Raw genomic sequence first — 20,216 nt, forward strand, 5'->3', positions numbered from 1 at the left:
AGACACTATGATAAAGGCCCTTCGCTCCTGTGATCAGAACTACACTGCTGATCTGATACAGACAGAACTTGAAAAACTTAAAGCCAATGGTGGCCAGTTAAAGTGTGACAAACAGTTTTCATATTGTCTTAGGCCTTTATTTTGTTGTTTACTCAATGGGTTAGGCTTGACCTGGGTTGGTTTTCTTAGGGGTTGGTTTTCTCAGGGGTTGGTTTTCTCAGGGGTTGGTTTTCTCAGGGGTTGGTTTTCTCAGTGGTTGGTTTTCTCAGTGGTTGGTTGTCATAGTCCTAATTACTCCCAAACTAAATGTCACCGTGTAATAATTTAAAGGGTGAAATGTGTGAATTCTTTGAAAGAACTCATCCAACTGGTCAATTAATGTCAGCATGACAAAACATTGAGGGTGAGGGGAATTAATGTGTTTTTTATAGGTACTTTCTTTGTAATATATGCATTTTGGGAGTATCCATCAGCAATTATGATTGTTAAAAAGAGGAAATGGAGAGCTATAATTCAAACCTATTTCTGGGGGGTTGTTACATGGAATGTGGGGTTGGTTGTCACAACTCCATTCTAACAATTTTGGGGGTTGGTTATGGGCAATTCCACAGTAATAGAATGTTGGTAACAGAATGACATCATGGGTCCCCGAGAAATAAATGCATAATTATGAATGTCATTCTCTTCATGGTGATGTATCCTGCATAGGTACACGAAGTAGAACATTTTAGAATGTTCCTTTGCATGTTTGGGTATTATTCTACAATGGCTAATATGTTAATGAGCTCCGCCCTCAAACAAGACCACATTTGGTTGGCCCGGACCGGAACAAATCTTTACCAATCATAGATGTCTATGTTTCACAGTTTTGGACATCCCAATACTGCACAGTAAATCACAGTGGAGCGCAGCACATCACAGCACAATAGAGTAGAGTTCAGTACAGTACAATACAGTCAATTATACTGTACTCTACTCTAGTGTGCTGTACTGTACTGAACTATAGTCTACTGTACTGTACTGTACTTTTCTGTACTGTACTGAACTATACTCTACTGTTTTCTAAGACCAGAAATCAAAGCCTTAGCTTTTTCCTTGAAAACGGTATGTACAGTATGCCTTCATTAAAAACAAATATAGCCTAAACTTAGTTTTCATTTGACACTAAATTTGAGGCATAAAACGCAGAATTTTGTTTGGAATATCATTCTATCAAAGAAAGGCTATTTCTAAGACTGTATACTATATTGCTTCATTTCCTGTTACAAAAGGCAATGGGGCTGGTTGTCACAGGTGGACAGATTGTGTTTGATGGCTTTTATACCCATGTCAGAATAAGATGTGAGGATAAAAAGGGTCCCCATTTCAACCCAAGACCTTGGTCTTTCTCCTAATATTGAAAATAATCTTGCAAGATATACTGGTGCTAAGAAATACACAGAAGAGTAAAACATGTGATAACCAACCCTGGTCTCCGCTATTCATTCATTGCTCTCACAATGAGTTTAGTGCTTTATTTATATAATGGTGTCATTCTGTTGCTGTTTCAAAACCCCATGTCCTCAATCCAACCGCTGCTCAAAACTGTAGAGATGTTTTCAGTTATTTCTAGATACAAGGTTAATGGCATAAATACAAGGCTATGCCCGTCTCTACTAAATCAGACTAAGTCAGAGTGCTAACCTTCTTGTTGTATTCCCCGGGCAACAGCTCCAGCAATGACCCCAGCAATGACCCTAGTATTCAATACCACATCCAGGGCGAGCTACTGCTGGCTAATAGCACCTGCACCGCCCTCACATGGCGATATATATAAATTAATGGAGAGGTTGTGCGCTGGGCTAGCAACCCACCACAGAAAAAGACATTGCCACAAAACCTTGACAAAAATGAAATTCTACTCAGACTGACCCTGATGACTTGACCCTGGACCACCTTGACCATAAGAATAATGGACCCACACTCAACATTGCAAGCTGGAATGTCCTATCTATGAAAAAAGATGGCTCAGCTAGTAGCCAAAGAACTGTTGCGCATGAACATTGCCATTGCTCTGCTAACTGAGGTGCTCTGGCACCTGCACCTCCAACGGCATGACCTCTCTCTGGTCAGGCAGAGAATTACATCGTCAAGGTGTGAACCTAGCTTACTCAGCCGCTGCAAATCGGCCCCTCATATCCTGGAGAGCAATACACAACCGATTCCTACTAGCCTGACTATGATATAACACGGCAAGCTCACAGTTATAGTGTGTTATGATCCAACAGCTGTGGCCTCAGAAGATGAAAATGACTTATTTTACACAGATGGAAAGCCTAACCAATAGAACTTCTGGCTCTGACAGCAATGGCTTTGATAGCGCACTAGGACAACCATGCCTCTTGCATCCGAAAAGACAATGGTAACGGACTCCTGGAATTTTTAACCAGCCACAGTCTAGGGACTGAACAATCCTTCTACTCTCATAAATACATACATTACAGATTAGTAATGATGGCCGCAAAATGGCCGCAAAATCAAGTAAATAGATCACATATTCACTAACCCCCGCTGGCATACCTCCTCAAACTGCTGGGTCTACCGCAGTGCGAAATTTGCGAACACATATCACACAGGCTTCTATGCATGACCCTCCATCTTCACCTAAAACGCAATGCATCCTCCTCCAATCAACCCAGGCCAATCAACCCAGGTTTGATGTTGCTAAACTACAGTTCCCTGCTGTAAAACAGATCTTCCAGCTTAAGCTGCACAACCGCTTCTCACAATATCCCAGCCAATCCAGAGGGGATCTTCAAGAACGAAATCACTGAAGCAGCTGCAAAGATATTTGGTCACAAAATAACAAAGGAGTACTTCATCTCAGGAAACTCTGAGTACAAGTGTGGCCAGAAGTGTACAGAAGTACAGAAGGTTGAACTCCTTGTGCAACCAGGACAAACAGACGTGGCATGACACCCTTGCTGATGAAGCCAAGGCTGCCTCTAAGGCAAGCAACCCCTGGGCTCTTTACAAAACCCTCCGGGTTCTCACTGGGAAGACTACATCTTGCCCTTGAAATCATGGATGAGGAGACCCACTCAGGCACATGATCAGCCTGGACAAAACAAAAATCCAGTCCTTAAAGATGTACTCCGGGATCTTAAGCACAACAAATTTGTAGAATATCCCATGAAATGGATGACATAATCCACAAAAAACGGGGACCACTTTTGGCTCGTGAGCACCACTTTCAAAACTACTGGCTAATATTATACAAAAGTTTGAGAGTGCATCTTTAAGTGACTTTGAACCCCCCTCCAACAAGCCTGTTATGTATACCCACCATCTTGGTGTTGTTCCTAAGTGCTGCTACCTTGGAAGCACCCTAACAACTAACTGAAGGAGCAACACCGACATCTACCTACAGTACTAATTGGCCAGGCAGCCTCAACCATGACCAGCCTCGATAACATCTGGAAACAATGGACCCTGTCTCTGAAAACAAAACTCTGCATTTACAATAGCATGGTCATCTGCATCCTGATGTACGGATCAGAGTCATGAACTCTCACTTTGGACCTCACACGTCACCTGGACGCCTTTGACTGCAAGGGCCTTCGCAGAGTACTGGGTATATGGCGCGACCACATCCCAAACTCTATAATACTCCAAAATACCAACTAACCACCTGTCTCCACCCTGGTTAGATTCTCCCGTCTCTGACTGTTTGGTCACCTGGCCAATCTAACCCACCTTTGGAGCCTGCCCTTATCCTCAAGGAGCCATGCCCCAACTGGCCACACCAAAGAGGAAGACCAAGAGCCAGAGATGGTCCTACCAGTTGGATGACAACCTACACCACCTTGGACTCAGCACCACATCAGCCTGGGACCTGGCCCAGAATAGAATGGTGTGGAGATCTATATGTTGAGGTGCCACACTCCAAGGAGCGAGCAAAGATGAGTGAGTGAATATGCCATTCTCTACAATATGGCATCAGCCATGGTTACTTACCCGTTTTAATTTAATGTCGATGCAATCCGGTATGAGGTATCTGGAGATTCTATTGACATCAGAGTTAAATAAGATAGAATAGAATAGAATAACTTTGTTTTTCCCGCACGGGAACGTCTTTTTGGTGTGGTTCAGAAAATAAATAAATAACAGTAACATAGTACCTAGGTTAGGCTACACACAGTACCTAGCTACTAGGCTGAACTTGCGTGCAAAAATAACAGAGGACAGGACGGCGATAACACAACATAAAAACAAACTAAAGCAAACAGTGCTTATGTCTCTCGCCATGGTGCTGGCTGGCTGGCTGGTATTGGCATCCTAAACTCAGCCAAAAAATAAATGTCCCTTTTTCAGGACCCTGTCTTTCAATGATAATTTGTAAAAATCCAAATAACTTCACAGATCTTCATTGTAAAGGGTTTAAACACTGTTTCCCATGCTTGGTCAATGAACCATAAACAATGAATGAACATGCACCTGTGGAGCGGTCGTTAAGACACTAACAGCTTACAGATGGTAGGCAATTAAGGTCACCGTCATGAAAACTTAGGACACTAAAGAGGCCTTTCTACTGACTCTGAAAAACACCAAAAGAAAGATGCCCAGGGTCCCTGCTCATCTGCGTGAACGTGCCTTAGGCATGCTGCAAAAAAAAGCATGAGAACTGCAGATGTGGCCAGGGCAATAAATTGCAATGTCCGTACTGTGAGACGCCTAAGACGGCGCTACTGGGAGACAGGACGGACAGCTGATCATCCTCACAGTGGCAGACCACGTGTAACACCTGCACAGGATCGGTACATCTGAACATCACACCTGCGGGACAGGTACAGGATGGCAACAACAACTGCCCGAGATACACCAGGAACGCACAATCCCTCCATCGGTGCTCAGACTGTCAGCAATAGGCTGAGAGAGGCTGGACTGAGGGAGGCTGGACATCACCGGCAACAACGTCGCCTATGGGCACAAACCCACCGTCGCTGGACTAGACAGGACTGGCAGTGAATGAAAGCACTTTACGTATCTAGTCCCCTAGTCCCCCTGTACACGTCTCACACGTCCGAAGTAAGAGGGATTAACCAGACAGAATTTAAGAAACACAATTTAAGAAACACATACAACAAGTTTGTTGAGTCACAAGCTTGATGTAGTCATTGCATGCTAGGAATATGGGCCCAAATACTAAACTTTTGACTAAATTGAATACGGGGGGACTAGATACGTAAAGTGCTTTCATTTCTAAACAGTAAAACAGATATGAATGAAAATACCCTAAAATAAAAGGTGACATTCGGTACTGTTGCCTCATATTTAACATTAATCTCAAATCCAAAATGCTGGAGTATAGAGCCAAATTAAACATAATAGCTTCACTGTCCAAATTCCTACTATGTACTATAAGGGAATTAGGGAACACTTAGATAAACTATGGATATTGTACACTTTTATAGATAATATTGTGCATTCAAATTTTACATTGAAGGTATTCTCTGTTGAGATGAGTTAAATGTTGTGAGTGAGAAGTCACTTTTTATATTTTCCTCAAACTGGTTATTATACTTTTCTAACGTAGAAGTAAACACAAAAGACTTCCACGACTGTATTTCTTATTCAACACAGCCCACAAATATTTCTGTCCAGGGTTACTGTGAAGATGTTCCATAGCTGTAATACTTGTTCAACGCATCATAATACTTATGTTGAGTAAAGCATGTATGGACACGTATTTGGAGAACTGTATCGAAATGGAAGGATCAACACAGATTAAGCTTTTGATTTCAGTTGATCATATTTTTATTGTGATTATTAGAGGTTGCACAGCCTTGATGTTAAGAGGCTAATTGAATTCGAATAGTTCTACCACTAGAGGTCACTCTACTCCTTGAGCGGAATGATCTTGAGTTCATCGGGAAGTGGGACCACAGGTTTCTATTGGGGGGGAAAGGAGGAAACGATAGTGATTATTTAGTCATACACATCAAGCTATGTCCAGTGTGATATATCCTCCCACCCTCAATGGCACAATTCTCACAGTTATTAAGCTCTAGATATATTAGAGCTATATTAGCTCTGGGGAAGAGGCAAACCCTGAGGTCGGAACGAGCAGATTTGATCCGGTCAAGCAGCCTTGGCCTATATTTTAATCACCCAAACCCAAGTACTGTAAATTGTTCAGTCTTGCAGTACTCACAGCAGCCATACAGCCTGTTCAGCCTGTCGATGTCGTTCTTGCTCATCTGAGTGGCCTCGCCGAACGACACGTTGTTGTTGGGGATGGGCTCCATGGTGGGGCGGTTGTTCTTGGAGAAGGCGTACCTGTAACCACACCAAATCACAATGCAATACAATTTATGCCTACTCAACAATGTCACTTCTACAGTATATCTTGGCCTGAATGAAAGGACACTGAGGAAGGGATGGAACGTTATGTATAATTGGGGTCCATTCCAGAAATATTTGTAATTGTTAGAAAGACATCACATAGCTGACCTCTCGTACTGCATGACAGAGTTGTAGTCATAGGGAGTTCCTTGGTTCAGGGTGGCGATCTTGTCGAAGTTGTACTTCATGTCTGGGATGAACAGATTAAAGACAAAATGTTCATAGAGCTGATAGGCTGTGTTTCACCCTACTTTATGAGCAAGATCAATCAGTTACAATATTAAACAAATGAACAACTATAGAACTATAGATCACACTACAGCTTGAAAAACAAAAAGCAGGCATGCTGACAAGTACAGTATTATGCAGCCCCCAAAAATATTGTCTTTTGTTAGAATTAGCAGTTAGAGATAGAGGCAGTTTCTTATCATGTAAAGTGAAAGTAAGTTAAAGGGAAACAGGATAAATGAATGGTATCGACCATCAATTATGTTCTCCCAGTAGACATGGATGTGGTTGTCACGGTCGCTGCGGGTCTGCTCGTGGTTAAAGCCCAGGGCGTGGAGGAGCTCATGCTGGACGGTGCTGTGGTACAGGCAGCCCTGACGGGCCAGAGACACAGTCTGGGCATTACCCTGACGGCCAACATAGGAGTAGCACCTGGGAAGAAGAGCAGAGGAGGGTCAAGGTGCACCAAGCCAATGCCAGAAATAAGGCCTACAGTAATCATCTAGTTCATTGTAAGGGTTTTAGGAAATCTCGGGGTAATGGGTTCATAAGAGATACATGGTGCTGGGGATCAAATATTATTATTGTATGGATTATAATCTTCAAAGGGAAATTCAGTTACATACGTATTGATGTGACTTGCCTAGTTAAATAAAGGTTACATAAAATAATAATGTTTAATTTGTTTAATGATGTTATTTAAAATCAGGCTCACCCGCTGCGAGACTCAATGCTGAGGTAGTCCCTCTCGTTCTGGCGCTGGAAGAAGCGGATGCAGGTGGTTTCGGCGAAGGAGTCAAGACCACGCTGGATGATGGCTATCTCACGAGATGCTGTTGTAGATGAACAACAACAGATAGTGAAATTGTTCCATCGCTTGTACAATATCTCCACATATGAAATGAAATGTACACGAAAGTGAAGACTTACAGAAGTGGTTGGCAATGGCGTAGGGCACCCAGATGTTTCCGTCACTGTACTTTTGCCACAGACACCCGGTGGCGGTGCAGGGGTCAGCATTCTTCTCCGAGGGCATGGCAATGTCACCCATCAGAGTAGGCTCATCGGCCTCGGGGGCTTGAGAAAAGAACATGGAGAACAGGTTACTCTGGGGGCTAGTCCAAAATAATTAATCTGCATCCTCTATTCCTTGAACATTGAACCAACTTACTGAGGTCCCTGTTGGCTCTGGTCAGCAGCTCACCAACAGAGAGCTCAGCAGAGGTGTCTTCTTCCACAACATTCTCTGTAAGAAAGAACATTGGATCCATAAAGTATGTTAAATCATGACATTGTTTTTATTATTTATATGCTTGGTAATGTGAGATAGTGCCAAAACTGTTTTTTCTCACCTTCAAACTTTGGATGACAATGTGAAAAAAGACAACGACAACGGAGAATACATATAAAGCGAATATAGAGAATATGAATTCATGAAGAACAAAATACAGGAATATACATCGAGCTCCAACAGCATTGGAACAGTGACACATTTGTTGTTGTTTTGGATTTGAAAATATACAATGAGTATGAGGTTAAAGTGCAGACTGTCAGCTTTAATTTGAGGGTATTTTCATCCATATCACAAATGTTGTACCCTCAAGGCATGCTAACTACTCACCATCACAATAACAGAAGGCTAGCATTTTCTGGGGGGTATGATATTCATGAGTCTGTAACTTTCTCACTCATCATTATTTTATTTTTTATTTTATTTTATTTTAATTTCACCTTTATTTAACCAGGTAGGCAAAGATAAAGCAAAGCAGTTCGACACTGTCACGCTGCCAGAGTCGCCCTCCTGTCCGGAACTGCCAGAGTCGCCCTCCTGTCCGGGGCCTGCTGCAAGGGTCCCCAGTCCGGGGTCGGGGGCGAGGGTCGCCGCTCCAGAGGCGCCACCTAAGTGGGCCAAGACTAAGGTGGAGTGGGGTCCACGTTCAATACATTGAAGCCCGCCACTGCGGATAGATGCCCACCCAGACCCTCCCCTATGGGTTTAGGTTTTGCGGCCGGAGTCCGCACCGTTGGGGGGGGGGGGGGGGGGGGGGTACTGTCACGCAGGGCGTGAGTTGGGGTGGGCATTCTATGTTTTCTTTTCTATGTGTTTGGCCTGGTATGGTTCCCAATCAGAGGCAGCTGTCTATCGTTGTCTCTGATTGAGACCCATACTTGTTTGTGGGTAGTTGTTTCCTGTTTTGTGTCGTGTCACCTTTCAGGACTGTTTCGACTTTCGTTGTTTCACTTTGTTATTTTGTATTTTCGTGTTCAGTTATATTAAATTAACATGGACACTTACCACGCTGCGTTTTGGTCCGATCTTTCCTGTTCCTCAGATGAAGAAGATTGTTACAGACACATACAACAACACAGTTACACATGGAGTAAACAAACATACAGTCAATAATACAGTAGAAAAACAAGTCTGTGAGCTGCTCTGACAGCTGGTGCTTAAAGCTAGTGAGGGGGATAAGTGTCTCCAGTTTCAGTGATTTTTGTAGTTCGTTCCAGTCATTGGCAGCAGAGAACTGGAAGGAGAGGCGGCCAAAGGAGGAATTGGCTTTGGGGATGACCAGTGAGATATACCTGCTGAAGCGCGTGCTACGGGTGGGTGCTGCTTTGGTGACCAGCGAGCTGAGATAAGGCGGGGCTTTACCTAGCAGGGTCTTGTAGATGACCTAGAGCCAGTGGGTTGAAGATGTTTGATGTGAGTCTGGAAGGAGAGTTTACAGTCTAACCAGACACCTAGGTATTTGTAGTTGTCCAAATACTCTAAGTCAGAACCGTCCAGAGTAGTGATGCTGGACGGGCGGGCAGGTACGGGCAGCGATCGGTTGAAGAGCATGCATTTAGTTTTACTTGTATTTAAGAGCAGTTGGAGGCCACGGAAGGAGATTTGTAATACATTGAAGCTCGTCTGGAGGTTAGTTAACACAGTGTCCAAAAAAGGGCCAGAAGTATACAGAATGGTGTCGTCTGCATAGAGGTGGATCAGAGACTCACCAGCAGCAAGAGCGACATCATTGATGTATACAGAGAAGAGAGTCGGTCCAAGAATAGAACCCTGTGGCACCCCCATAGAGACTGCCAGAGGCCCTGGCAAAAGGCCCTCCGATTTGACACACTGAACTCTATCGGAGAAGTAGTTGGTGAACCAGGCGAGGCAATCATTTGAGAAACCAAGGCTGTTGAGTCTGCCGATAAGGATGTGGGCATTGACAGAATCGAAAGCCTTAGCCAGGTCGATGAATACGGCTGCACATTATTGTTTCTTATCGATTGCGGTTATGATATCGTTTAGGACCTTGAGCATGGCTGAGGTGCACCCATGACCAGCTCTGAAACCAGATTGCATAGCAGAGAAGGTACGGTGGGATTCGAAATGGTCGGTAATCTGTTTGTTAACTTGGCTTTCGAAGACCTTAGAAAGGCAGGGTAGGATAGATATAGGTCTGTAGCAGTTTGGGTCAAGAGTGTCCCCCCCTTTGAAGAGGGGGATGACCGCAGCTGCTTTCCAATCTTTGGAAATCTCAGACGACACGAAAGAGAGGTTGAACAGGCTAGTAATAGGGGTTACAACAATTTCGGCAGATAATTTTAGAAAGAAAGGGTCCAGATTGTCTAGCCCGGCTGATTTGTAGGGGTCCAGATTTTGCAGCTCTTTCAGAACATCAGCTAACTGGATACGGGAGAAGGAGAAATGGGGGAGGCTTGGGCGAGTTGCTGTGGTGGGTGCAGGGCTGTTGACCGGGGTAGGGGTAGCCAGGTGGAAAGCATGGCCAGCCGTAGAAAAATGCTTATTGAAATTCTCAATTATAGTGGATTTATCGGTGGTGACAGAGTTTCCTATCCTCAGTGCAGTGGGCAGCTGGGAGGAGGTGCTCTTATTCTCCATGGACTTTACAGTGTCCCAGAACTTTTTTGAGTTTGTGTTGCAGGAAGCAAATTTCTGCTTGAAAAAGCTAGCCTTGGCTTTCCTAACTGCCTTAGCTGCCTTAGCTTTTTAAGGTCCCACTGTTACTTTGAATATGCAGACTGTTTGACTGAGTTTAGCAAAGCAGCGATCTTATGGCATGGTAGCTCCATATCCTGTGTCACTCACCTCAGTCAGTTCCTCAACCCAGGCAGAGGACACCAGCATCAGGGTCAGGAGACCCACAGTGAACTTCAACACAAACATAGTAGCAAAAGAACTGTAGGATAAATACAACCACATAGGGAAAATCATTAAAACCAGACATAGTGTTAGTCATTGCAGCTCACACACATACAGTACGAATACTGAGCACAGCGCTCACCTTAGAGCCCCGAGAAGGTATGGGTGAAACGGCAGTAGTTAGGGTCGTTTTTTATACTCTTTCCTCAGGCATATACACGTAGATAACAGACCCCCAAATAAGGGAATATGTGCACAAAAATATGCTGACAGGTAAGGACATTTTATCTTGAGTCGAGGATGCTGAAAGTCAGGTGGGAATTCTGTAGGAAATCCTTGAAACGTGTGTGAAACATGACATGTGTGAGTTGTGAATGTAAACATTTTGTACCATGACATCATATCATGGCTAAATATGTTTGACCTTGAGGATTTCCAAACAGGTGTGCCCTTCTCTGTATGTCATTCTTCCTTTTCAGGATGCATATAAGTAATTCAATTAATGAAGCCTCTTAATTAAAGTTAGATTTTTTTTCTGCTTTCATTCATTGCATTTTTTCATATTCAGAAATAGTAGCTGTGCATTGAGGTGTGACAGGTGTGTTACACGTGTTAACATTTATTTATGAATTTTTTGTGATTTTCTCATTGAACAGAATAAAAAATAAATATATACATGTTGACAATCTTCCAAAGGCCCCTCAAATAAAATGTTTACATTTCAGTAATTTAGCAGATGCTCTTATCCAAAGCAAGTTACAGTAATGAGTGCATACATTTTTGTTCACACAGGTCCCCCATGGGAATCGAACCCACAACCCTGGCATTGAAAATGCCAGTAAAACCAACTGAGCCACAAGGGACCACAATAACAGTACCTGCTGCTAGGAAATCTTTGTTGGCAGCCCACACACTCCATCACGTGTCAGTGGGTTCTCTCATTCGTCTTTATTTCAAGAGTGTTTCATAGATGGGCAGGTCTCTCAAATTCTGGGTAATTTCTCCTAAATATTACATTACTCTTGTGCACATAGCGTCATGAAAGAGGCAAATTTGTGCAGTTTATAATAGGGCTTCTAAAGTATGGATGGGGGCTGAAAGTAGCTATATCTCCTTACTGTTGTGTTTATATACTCAGTCTTTCTCTATGGTGGCCTGGTTTAGTCATTTGAATGTGTGCAACAAGAACAGACTGGATAAGATTGTGAAGGTTTCCAGCAAGGTCAACCGACACTATTATCAGAGGTTTTTAAGAAATAGACCTAAGTAGCGAGAAAGAATGGCTACACTTTACAATAAGGTTCCATTTTAAAAGGGATTATGAAGGGTTTGTAATTATGTCATTATCAGTTATTTAATCATTTGTAAATGCATTATAAACTATTAATAAATGGGTTATATAAATTGGTTATAATTGGTAAAAATAGTGTGAAAGCCAGTCAGTGCTTGCCAAATAGTGAGCCACTATTTACCTCCAGCTATTAATCATTTATAAAAGCACTTACAAATGCGTATAATATTGAACCCTTATGTATCCTCGTGCAACCTTATTTTTTTATGGTTGCACAGTTGAACAATAGTTATTGTCTCTCTTTTGTGTGTGATGAATTGTTGCTGTCATGGGAACAGAAATAGTTGGTTTTCAGATCAATGGTCAAATCCAATGATGTGTTTTGCCCCACGTGTGAAACTCTGATGTTGCATTGGTACCCTTACTTATTCCAGGAATGAAGGCTTCATCTGAATATTTATTGGTGTGGTTTGCTGGATTATGAGAAATTACCCCGAATTTGTGAGATCTGCCCATCTATGAAACATTCTTGAAATTCATTCTTGAAACCTGAAATGTGCCCCGAATTTTGTGTTGACACTGACATCGTGTGACAGTGTGTTGTGAAAGGATGGAGAGAAGTGTGCAAAGGCCAGACAGAAGAGTTGTGGGATAGAAACTACCTAGCTAGCTCGGGAAATGTTAGCTAGCTAGCTAGCATTAGGTAAAACCAGAAACGTCTTTTTGAATATAGAAATTCTGCTAGACGGTTTAGCATGATATAATCTTTGCCATGAAATAGTTAGCTAGCTAATGAGATAATGTTTTCTTGCTAGGTAGCTTCGCTAACTAACGTCAACATGACAGAATTTCCATGGAATTTGTTTATCCAACTTTTTGGGATTAGCACGCTAGCTAGCTATATTATCTAACCTGTGAACTCAGGTACTGTCTAGCTAGGTAGCTGGTAAATTAGCTAGCTTGCATCATTTGTCAGCACAGTAGTGCTGAGCGATGAGTGCCTTTTGAGGTCGGTTTGATTATTAAAAAAGAATCATGTTTTTGATTTAGGTTTCAATAATTTTTTTTGACATTAAATGCGCTATGCATTATGTGGGTTGAATGCTGTAAGAACATTGAATAAAACAATTAATAAAAGTCCCATGATGGTAGTGACTGTCTATTACTGCTTATCACTTATTAACTATCATTTATTCACATTACTTGCTTAACCATCAAACTTATTTGATGACTTTATGATTTCATTTCAAGTCGTCTCATCTCTATAGAGCTGCTGCCTAGTTCTTCAAGTAAATAAGGCATATATATATATATAATTTATAAAACATTTAAAACAGAAATATCTTATTTCCATAAGTATGTTTCCATTTATCATCCTTGAGATGTTTCTACAACTTGATTGGAGTTCACCTGTGGTAAATTCAATGGATTGGACATGATTTGGAAAGGCACACACCTGTCTATATAAGGTCCCACAGTTGACAGTGCATGTCAGAGCAAAAACCAAGCCATGAGGTTGAAGGAATTGTCCGTAGAGCTCCAAGACAGGATTGTGTCGAAACCTGGGGAAGGGTACAAAAATATTTCTGCAATATTGAAGGTCCCTAAGAACACAGTGACCTCCATCATTCTAAAATAGAAGAAGTTTGTAACCACCAAAGCTCTTCCTAGAGCTGGCCACCCAGCCAAACTGAGCAATCTGGGGAGAAGGGCCTTGGTCAGGGAGGTGACCAAGAACCCGATGGTCACTCTGACAAAGCTCTAGAGTTCCTCTGTGGAGATGGGACAACCTTCCAGAAGGACAACAATCTCTGCAGCACTCCACCAATCAGGCCTTTATGGTAGAGTTGCCAGACAAATAAAAAAAAATCAAATCAAATCAAATTTTATTAGTCACATACACATGGTTAGCAGATGTTAATGCGAGTGTAGCGAAATGCTTGTGCTTCTAGTTCCGACAATGCAGTAATAACCAACAGTAATCTAACCTAACAATTCCACACTACTACCTTACACACACACACAAGTGTAAAGGGATAAAGAATATGTACATAAAGATATATGGATGAGTGGTGGTACAGAACGGCATGGCAGATGCAGTAGATGGTATAGAGTACGGTATATACATATGAGATGAGTACTGTAGGGTATGTAAACATAAAGTGGCATAGTTTAAAGTGGCTAGTGGTACATGTATTGCATAAAGATGGCAAGATGCAGTAGATGATATAGAGTACAGTATATATACATATGAGATGGGTAATGTAGGGTATGTAAACATTGTATTAAGTGGCATTGCTTAAAGTGGCTAGTGGTACATTTTTACATAATTTCCATCAATTCCCATTTTTAAAGTGGCTGGAGTTGAGTCAGTATGTTGGCAGCGGCCGCTAAATGTTAGTGGTGGCTGTTTAACAGTCTGATGGCCTTGAGATAGAAGCTGTTTTTCAGTCTCTCGGTCCCTGCTTTGATGCACCTGTACTGACCTCGCCTTCTGGATGATAGCGGGGTGAACAGGCAGTGGCTTGGGTGGTTGTTGTCCTTGATGATCTTTATGGCCTTCCTGTGACATCGGGTGGTGTAGGTGTCCTGGAGGGCAGGTAGTTTGCCCCTGGTGATGCGTTCTGCAGACCTCACTACCCTCTGGAGAGCCTTACGGTTGTGGGCGGAGCAGTTGCCGTACCAGGCGGTGATACAGCCCGACAGGATGCTCTCGATTGTGCATCTGTAGAAGTTTGTGAGTGCTTTTGGTGACAAGCCGAATTTCTTCAGCCTCCTGAGGTTGAAGAGGCGCTGCTGCGCCTTCTTCACAACGCTGTCTGTGTGGGTGGACCAGTTCAGTTTGTCCGTGATGTGTACACCGAGGAACTTAAAACTTTCCACCTTCTCCACTACTGACCCGTCGATGTGGATAGGGGGGTGCTCCCTCTGCTGTTTCCTGAAGTCCACAATCATCTCCTTTGTTTTGTTGACGTTGAGTATGAGGTTATTTTCCTGACACCACACTCCGAGGGCCCTCACCTCCTCCCTGTAGGCCGTCTCGTCGTTGTTGGTGATCAAGCCTACCACTGTAGTGTCATCCGCAAACTTGATGATTGAGTTGGAGGCGTGCATGGCCACGCAGTCGTGGGTGAACAGGGAGTACAGGAGAGGGCTCAGAACGCACCCTTGTGGGGCCCCAGTGTTGAGGATCAGCGGGGTGGAGATGTTGTTACCTACCCTCACCACCTGGGGGCGGTCCGTCAGGAAGTCCAGGACCCAGTTGCACAGGGCGGGGTCGAGACCCAGGGTCTCGAGCTTGATGACGAGTTTGGAGGGTACTATGGTGTTAAATGCTGAGCTGTAATCGATGAACAGCATTCTCACATGGGTATTCCTCTTGTCCAGATGGGTTAGGGCAGTGTGCAGTGTGGTTGCGATTGCGTCGTCTGTGGACCTATTGGGTCGGTAAGCAAATTGGAGTGGGTCTAGGGTGTCCGGTAGGGTGGAGGTGATATGGTCCTTGACTAGTCTCTCAAAGCACTTCATGATGACGGAAGTGAGTGCTACGGGGCGGTAGTCGTTTAGCTCAGTTACCTTAGCTTTCTTGGGAACAGGAACAATGGTGGCCCTCTTGAAGCATGTGGGAACAGCAGACTGGGATAAGGATTGATTGAATATGTCCGTAAACACACCAGCCAGCTGGTCTGCGCATGCTCTGAGGACGCGGCTGGGAATGCCGTCTGGGCCTGCAGCCTTGCGAGGGTTAACACGTTTAAATGTTTTACTCACCTCGGCTGCAGTGAAGGAGAGCCCGCAGGTTTTGGTAGGGGGCCGTGTCAGTGGCACTGTATTGTCCTCAAAGCGGGCAAAAAAGTTGTTTAGCCTGTCTGGGAGCAAGACATCCTGGTCCTCGACGGGGCGGATTTTCTTTTTGTAATCCGTGATTGACTGTAGACCCTGCCACATACCTCTTGTGTCTGAGCTGTTGAATTTCGACTCGATTTTGTCTCTGTACTGAGACTTGGCCTGTTTGATTGCCTTGCGGAGAGAATAGCTACACTGTTTGTATTCGGTCATGCTTCCGGTCACCTTGCCCTGGTTAAAAGCAGTGGTTCGCGCTTTCAGTTTCACGCGAATGCTGCCGTCAATCCACGGTTTCTGGTTTGGGAATGTTTTTATCGTTGCTGTGGGTACGACATCGTCAATGCACTTCCTAATGAACTCGCTCACCGAATCAGCATATTCGTCAATATTGTTGTTGGACGCGATGCGGAACATATTCCAATCTGCGTGATCGAAGCAGTCTTGAAGCGTGGATTCAGATTGGTCGGACCAGCGTTGAACAGACCTGAGCGCGGGAGCTTGTTGTTTGAGTTTTTGTTTGTAGGCTGGAATCAACAAAATGGAGTCGTGGTCAGCTTTTCCGAAAGGGGGGCGGGGGAGGGCCTTATAAGCGTCGCGGAAATTAGTATAACAATGGTCTAGTGTTTTTCCAGCCCTGGTAGCACAATCGATATGCTGATAGAATTTAGGGAGTTTTGTTTTTAGATTAGCCTTGTTAAAATCCCCAGCTACGATGAATGCAGCCTCAGGGTGTGTGGTTTCCAGTTTACAAAGAGTCAGATAAAGTTCGTTCAGGGCCATCGATGTGTCTGCTTGGGGGGGAATGTATACGGCTGTGATTATGATTGACGAGAATTCCCTTGGTAGATAATGCGGTCGACATTTGATTGTGAGGAGTTCTAGATCAGGTGAACAGAACGACTTGAGTTCTTGTGTGTTGTTATGATGATCACACCACTTCTCGTTAATCATAAGGCATACCCCCCCGCCCCTCTTCTTACCGGAAAGATGTTTGTTTCTGTCGGCGCGATGCATGAAGAAACCAGCTGGCTGCACCGACTCCGTTAGCGTCCCTTGAGTTAGCCATGTTTCCGTGAAGCAGAGCACGTTGCAATCCCTGATGTCTCTCTGGAATGCTACCCGTGCTCGGATTTCATCAACCTTATTGTCAAGAGACTGGACATTGGCGAGTAGTATGCTAGGGAGTGGAGCGCGATGTGCCCGTCTCCGAAGCCTGACCACGAGACCGCCACGTTTTCCCCTTTTTCGGCGTCGCACAGGGTCGCCGGCTGGGATCAGATCCATTGTATTGTGTGGAAGGCAAAACACTGGATCCGTTTCGGGAAAGTCATATTCCTGGTAGGAACGATGATGAGTTGACGTTAATCGTATATTCAGTAGTTCCTCCCGACTGTATGTAATGAAACCTAAGATTACCCGGGGTACCGATGTAAGAAATAACACGTAAAAAAACAAAATACTGCATATTTTCCAAGGAACACGAAGCGAGGCAGCCATCTCTTTTCGGCGCCGGAAGTGCAGCATGCTGCTGCTGCTGACGGGAGCCACTCCTCAGTAAAAGGCACCTGACAACCCGCTTGGAGTTTGCCAAAAGGCACCTAAAGAATCTCAGACCATGAGAAACAAGATTCTGTGGTCCGATGAAACCAAGATTGAACTCTGGCCTGAATGCCAAGCATCACGTCTGGAGGAAACCTGGCACCATCCCTACGATGAAGAATGGTTGTGGCAGAATCATGTTGAGGGGATGTTTTTCAGCGGCAGGGACTGGGAGACTAGTCAGGGTCGAGGCAAAGATGAACATAGCAAAGTACAGAGAGATCCTTGATGGAAACCTGCTCCAGAGCTCTCAGGACCTCAGACTGCAGCGAAGGTTTACCTTCCAACAGGAAAATGACCCTAAGCACACAGCGAAGACAACGAATGAATGATCAGCCAGAGCCCAGACTTAAACCTGATCGAACATCCCTGGAGATGTGCAGCAACGCTCGCCTTCCAACCTGACAGAGCTTGAGAGGATCTGCAGAGAATAATGGGAGATACTCCCCAATACAGGTGTGCCAAGCTTATAGCATCATACCCAAGAAGACTCGAGGCTGTAATCGCTGCCAAAGGTGCTTCAACAAAGTATGAGTAAAGCATCTGAATATTTATGTGAATGTGTAATTTACTGAAATGTATGTACATTTCAGTTTTTGCTTTGTCATTATGGGGTATTGTGTGTAGATTGATAATTTAATAATTTTTCAAATAAGGCTGTAACCTAATGTAATTTTTAAAATCTTATTTTACCAGCTATGTTGACTGAGAACACATTCTCATTTACAGCAACAACCTGGGGAATAGTTACAGGGGGGAGGAGGGGGAATGAATGAGACAATTGTAAGCTGGGGTTGAATAGGTGATCATGATGATATGAGATCCAGATTGGGAATTTAGCCAGGACACCAGGGTTAACACCCCTACAATAAGTGCCATGGGATCTTTAGTGACCACAGAGTGTCAGGACACTCATTTAAAATCCCATCCAAAAGACAGCACCCTACACCGGTCAATGTCCCGAATCATTGCCCAGGGGATTGAGATTTTTTTTTAGACCAGAGGAAAGGGTGCCTCCTTCTGGCCCTCCAACACCACATCCAGCAGGATCTGGTCTCCCATCCTGCTAAGCTTCAGAAGGAAGTCAGCATTTGGATGCAGGGTGGTATGCTGCTGGCTAACAAAATATAGAAAAAGTCAAGGAGTCTGAATACCTTCTGAAAGCACTGTATATGACTGCTGAATACCAACTATCAATCACACAGATCAGGCATTTTCAGCAACTGCTTTCTATCCCTCTCGATCACCTGTTCTTTCTTCTCGCAGTCTCCGTGTCTGCTCCACAAAGACAGGACAAGTTTAAATGGGAGCGCAATGAATTATGGTCATTGTAGTTAATTACTACATTTTCTGTGCTAAACTATGTAGAATATTGGCCTGTTGGGAACAACAACTCCCTACTACATCCGTCCCTCTCCTCGCCCCTACCTGGGCTCGAACCAGGGACCCTCTGCACAAATCAACGACTGCCTCCCACGAAGCATCATTACCCATCGCTCCACAAAAGCCACGGCACTTGCAGAGCATGGGGAACAACCACTTTAAGGTCTCAGAGCGAGTGACGTCACCGATTGAAACGCTATTAGCGCGCACCCCGCAAACTAGCTAGCCATTTCACATCGGTTACAATCGCACAGTTCAGACTTCATCTGATTTATCTCTACAGAAACTGCACATCAAGCTCACAGAAAAAAATGTAACCTACTTCAGTCAATTAGTTGTTGAAAAAACAAAAAATAACCAACGTTTTGGTTAATAGCTCAGCACTACAGTACACTAGTGGTTCTAATTTTAACACTAACTTAATAGCTAGTGTATTAGCAAAAATTGTGATAACTAGCAAACACCTTTAATCTGTGGTTGCTAGATATTAGTCTTAGCAAGTAATGTTAAACACCAGCTAGATATTATTGTTATTATTAGCTAGCAGTGGATAACATAACTAGCTAAGCCTAAATTGTATAAATCATGATAATTTGGATAAAGTTATGTGTATCGTACATAGATAGTGTTTATGCTAAATGGTCATATATTTCTCTTCTCTCTCACACATCCCATAAAGTCTCACACTCCTGGATGGGAAAATGCTTCACAAGAAAGAAACAAATGAAGACACAGAAGGGGACCATGAGACCCTATGTTAATTTTGTATTTTTAAATAGTTAATCTGTTTCCAATTTCTATTCTGACTTGGAATGTTAAAAAGGGGAGAAAAAGACACCCCCTGTTAATCTCGGCTATTCACTACCAATGATAGGCTACAGATCGAGACACTGCAATTACAGTTTTCCAAATTGTTTACACACGTTTGCTGAATCTTTGGCCCATTTTCCCAAAACTCTAAACATAAAACCACAAACGCAAAATGCAAAACACTACAAATCTCTAGCAAAAGCAAACATTGCATTCAAAACTGTTTTATCTCTTTCCAAAATGTTTTTTTTTTTTTTATCAAAATGGCCCACACACACGTCATATGAATAGATCTATCTACCAACCAACAACACACTGATGTGCTCAACACAAAACACTACTATGAATATCCCTTCAGTAGGTTTATGCCTTTTGCATTTTCAGTGTTACACTGTAGCCGGTTGTAAAAGATTGTTACAGTAATGTATACCTACTCAAATATACATAAATAAACACACACACATGCAATACAGTAACAAAAGCAATGCCATTTATTTTCAAAATGCAGTATTTTTTAACACT

The 20,216-nt window shown here is 43.4% G+C and overlaps 1 protein-coding gene across 1 annotated transcript; it reads right to left on the bottom strand.

Moving 5' to 3' along the window:
• Nucleotides 1-5,818: 5,818 nt before the first annotated feature.
• Nucleotides 5,819-10,789, bottom strand: LOC139576250 (low choriolytic enzyme-like). Its single transcript, XM_071402077.1, has 8 exons — nucleotides 10,708-10,789; nucleotides 7,784-7,858; nucleotides 7,543-7,689; nucleotides 7,328-7,445; nucleotides 6,866-7,044; nucleotides 6,493-6,574; nucleotides 6,194-6,318; nucleotides 5,819-5,931 (listed from the first exon to the last, which is right to left on the bottom strand). Coding segments are annotated over exons 1-8 (810 nt in total). The 3' UTR covers nucleotides 5,819-5,929.
• Between the last annotated feature and the right edge of the window lie 9,427 nt (nucleotides 10,790-20,216).

This window comes from Salvelinus alpinus, chromosome 5 (genome assembly GCF_045679555.1).
Source record: "Salvelinus alpinus chromosome 5, SLU_Salpinus.1, whole genome shotgun sequence".
Taxonomy (NCBI): Eukaryota; Metazoa; Chordata; class Actinopteri; order Salmoniformes; family Salmonidae; genus Salvelinus; species Salvelinus alpinus.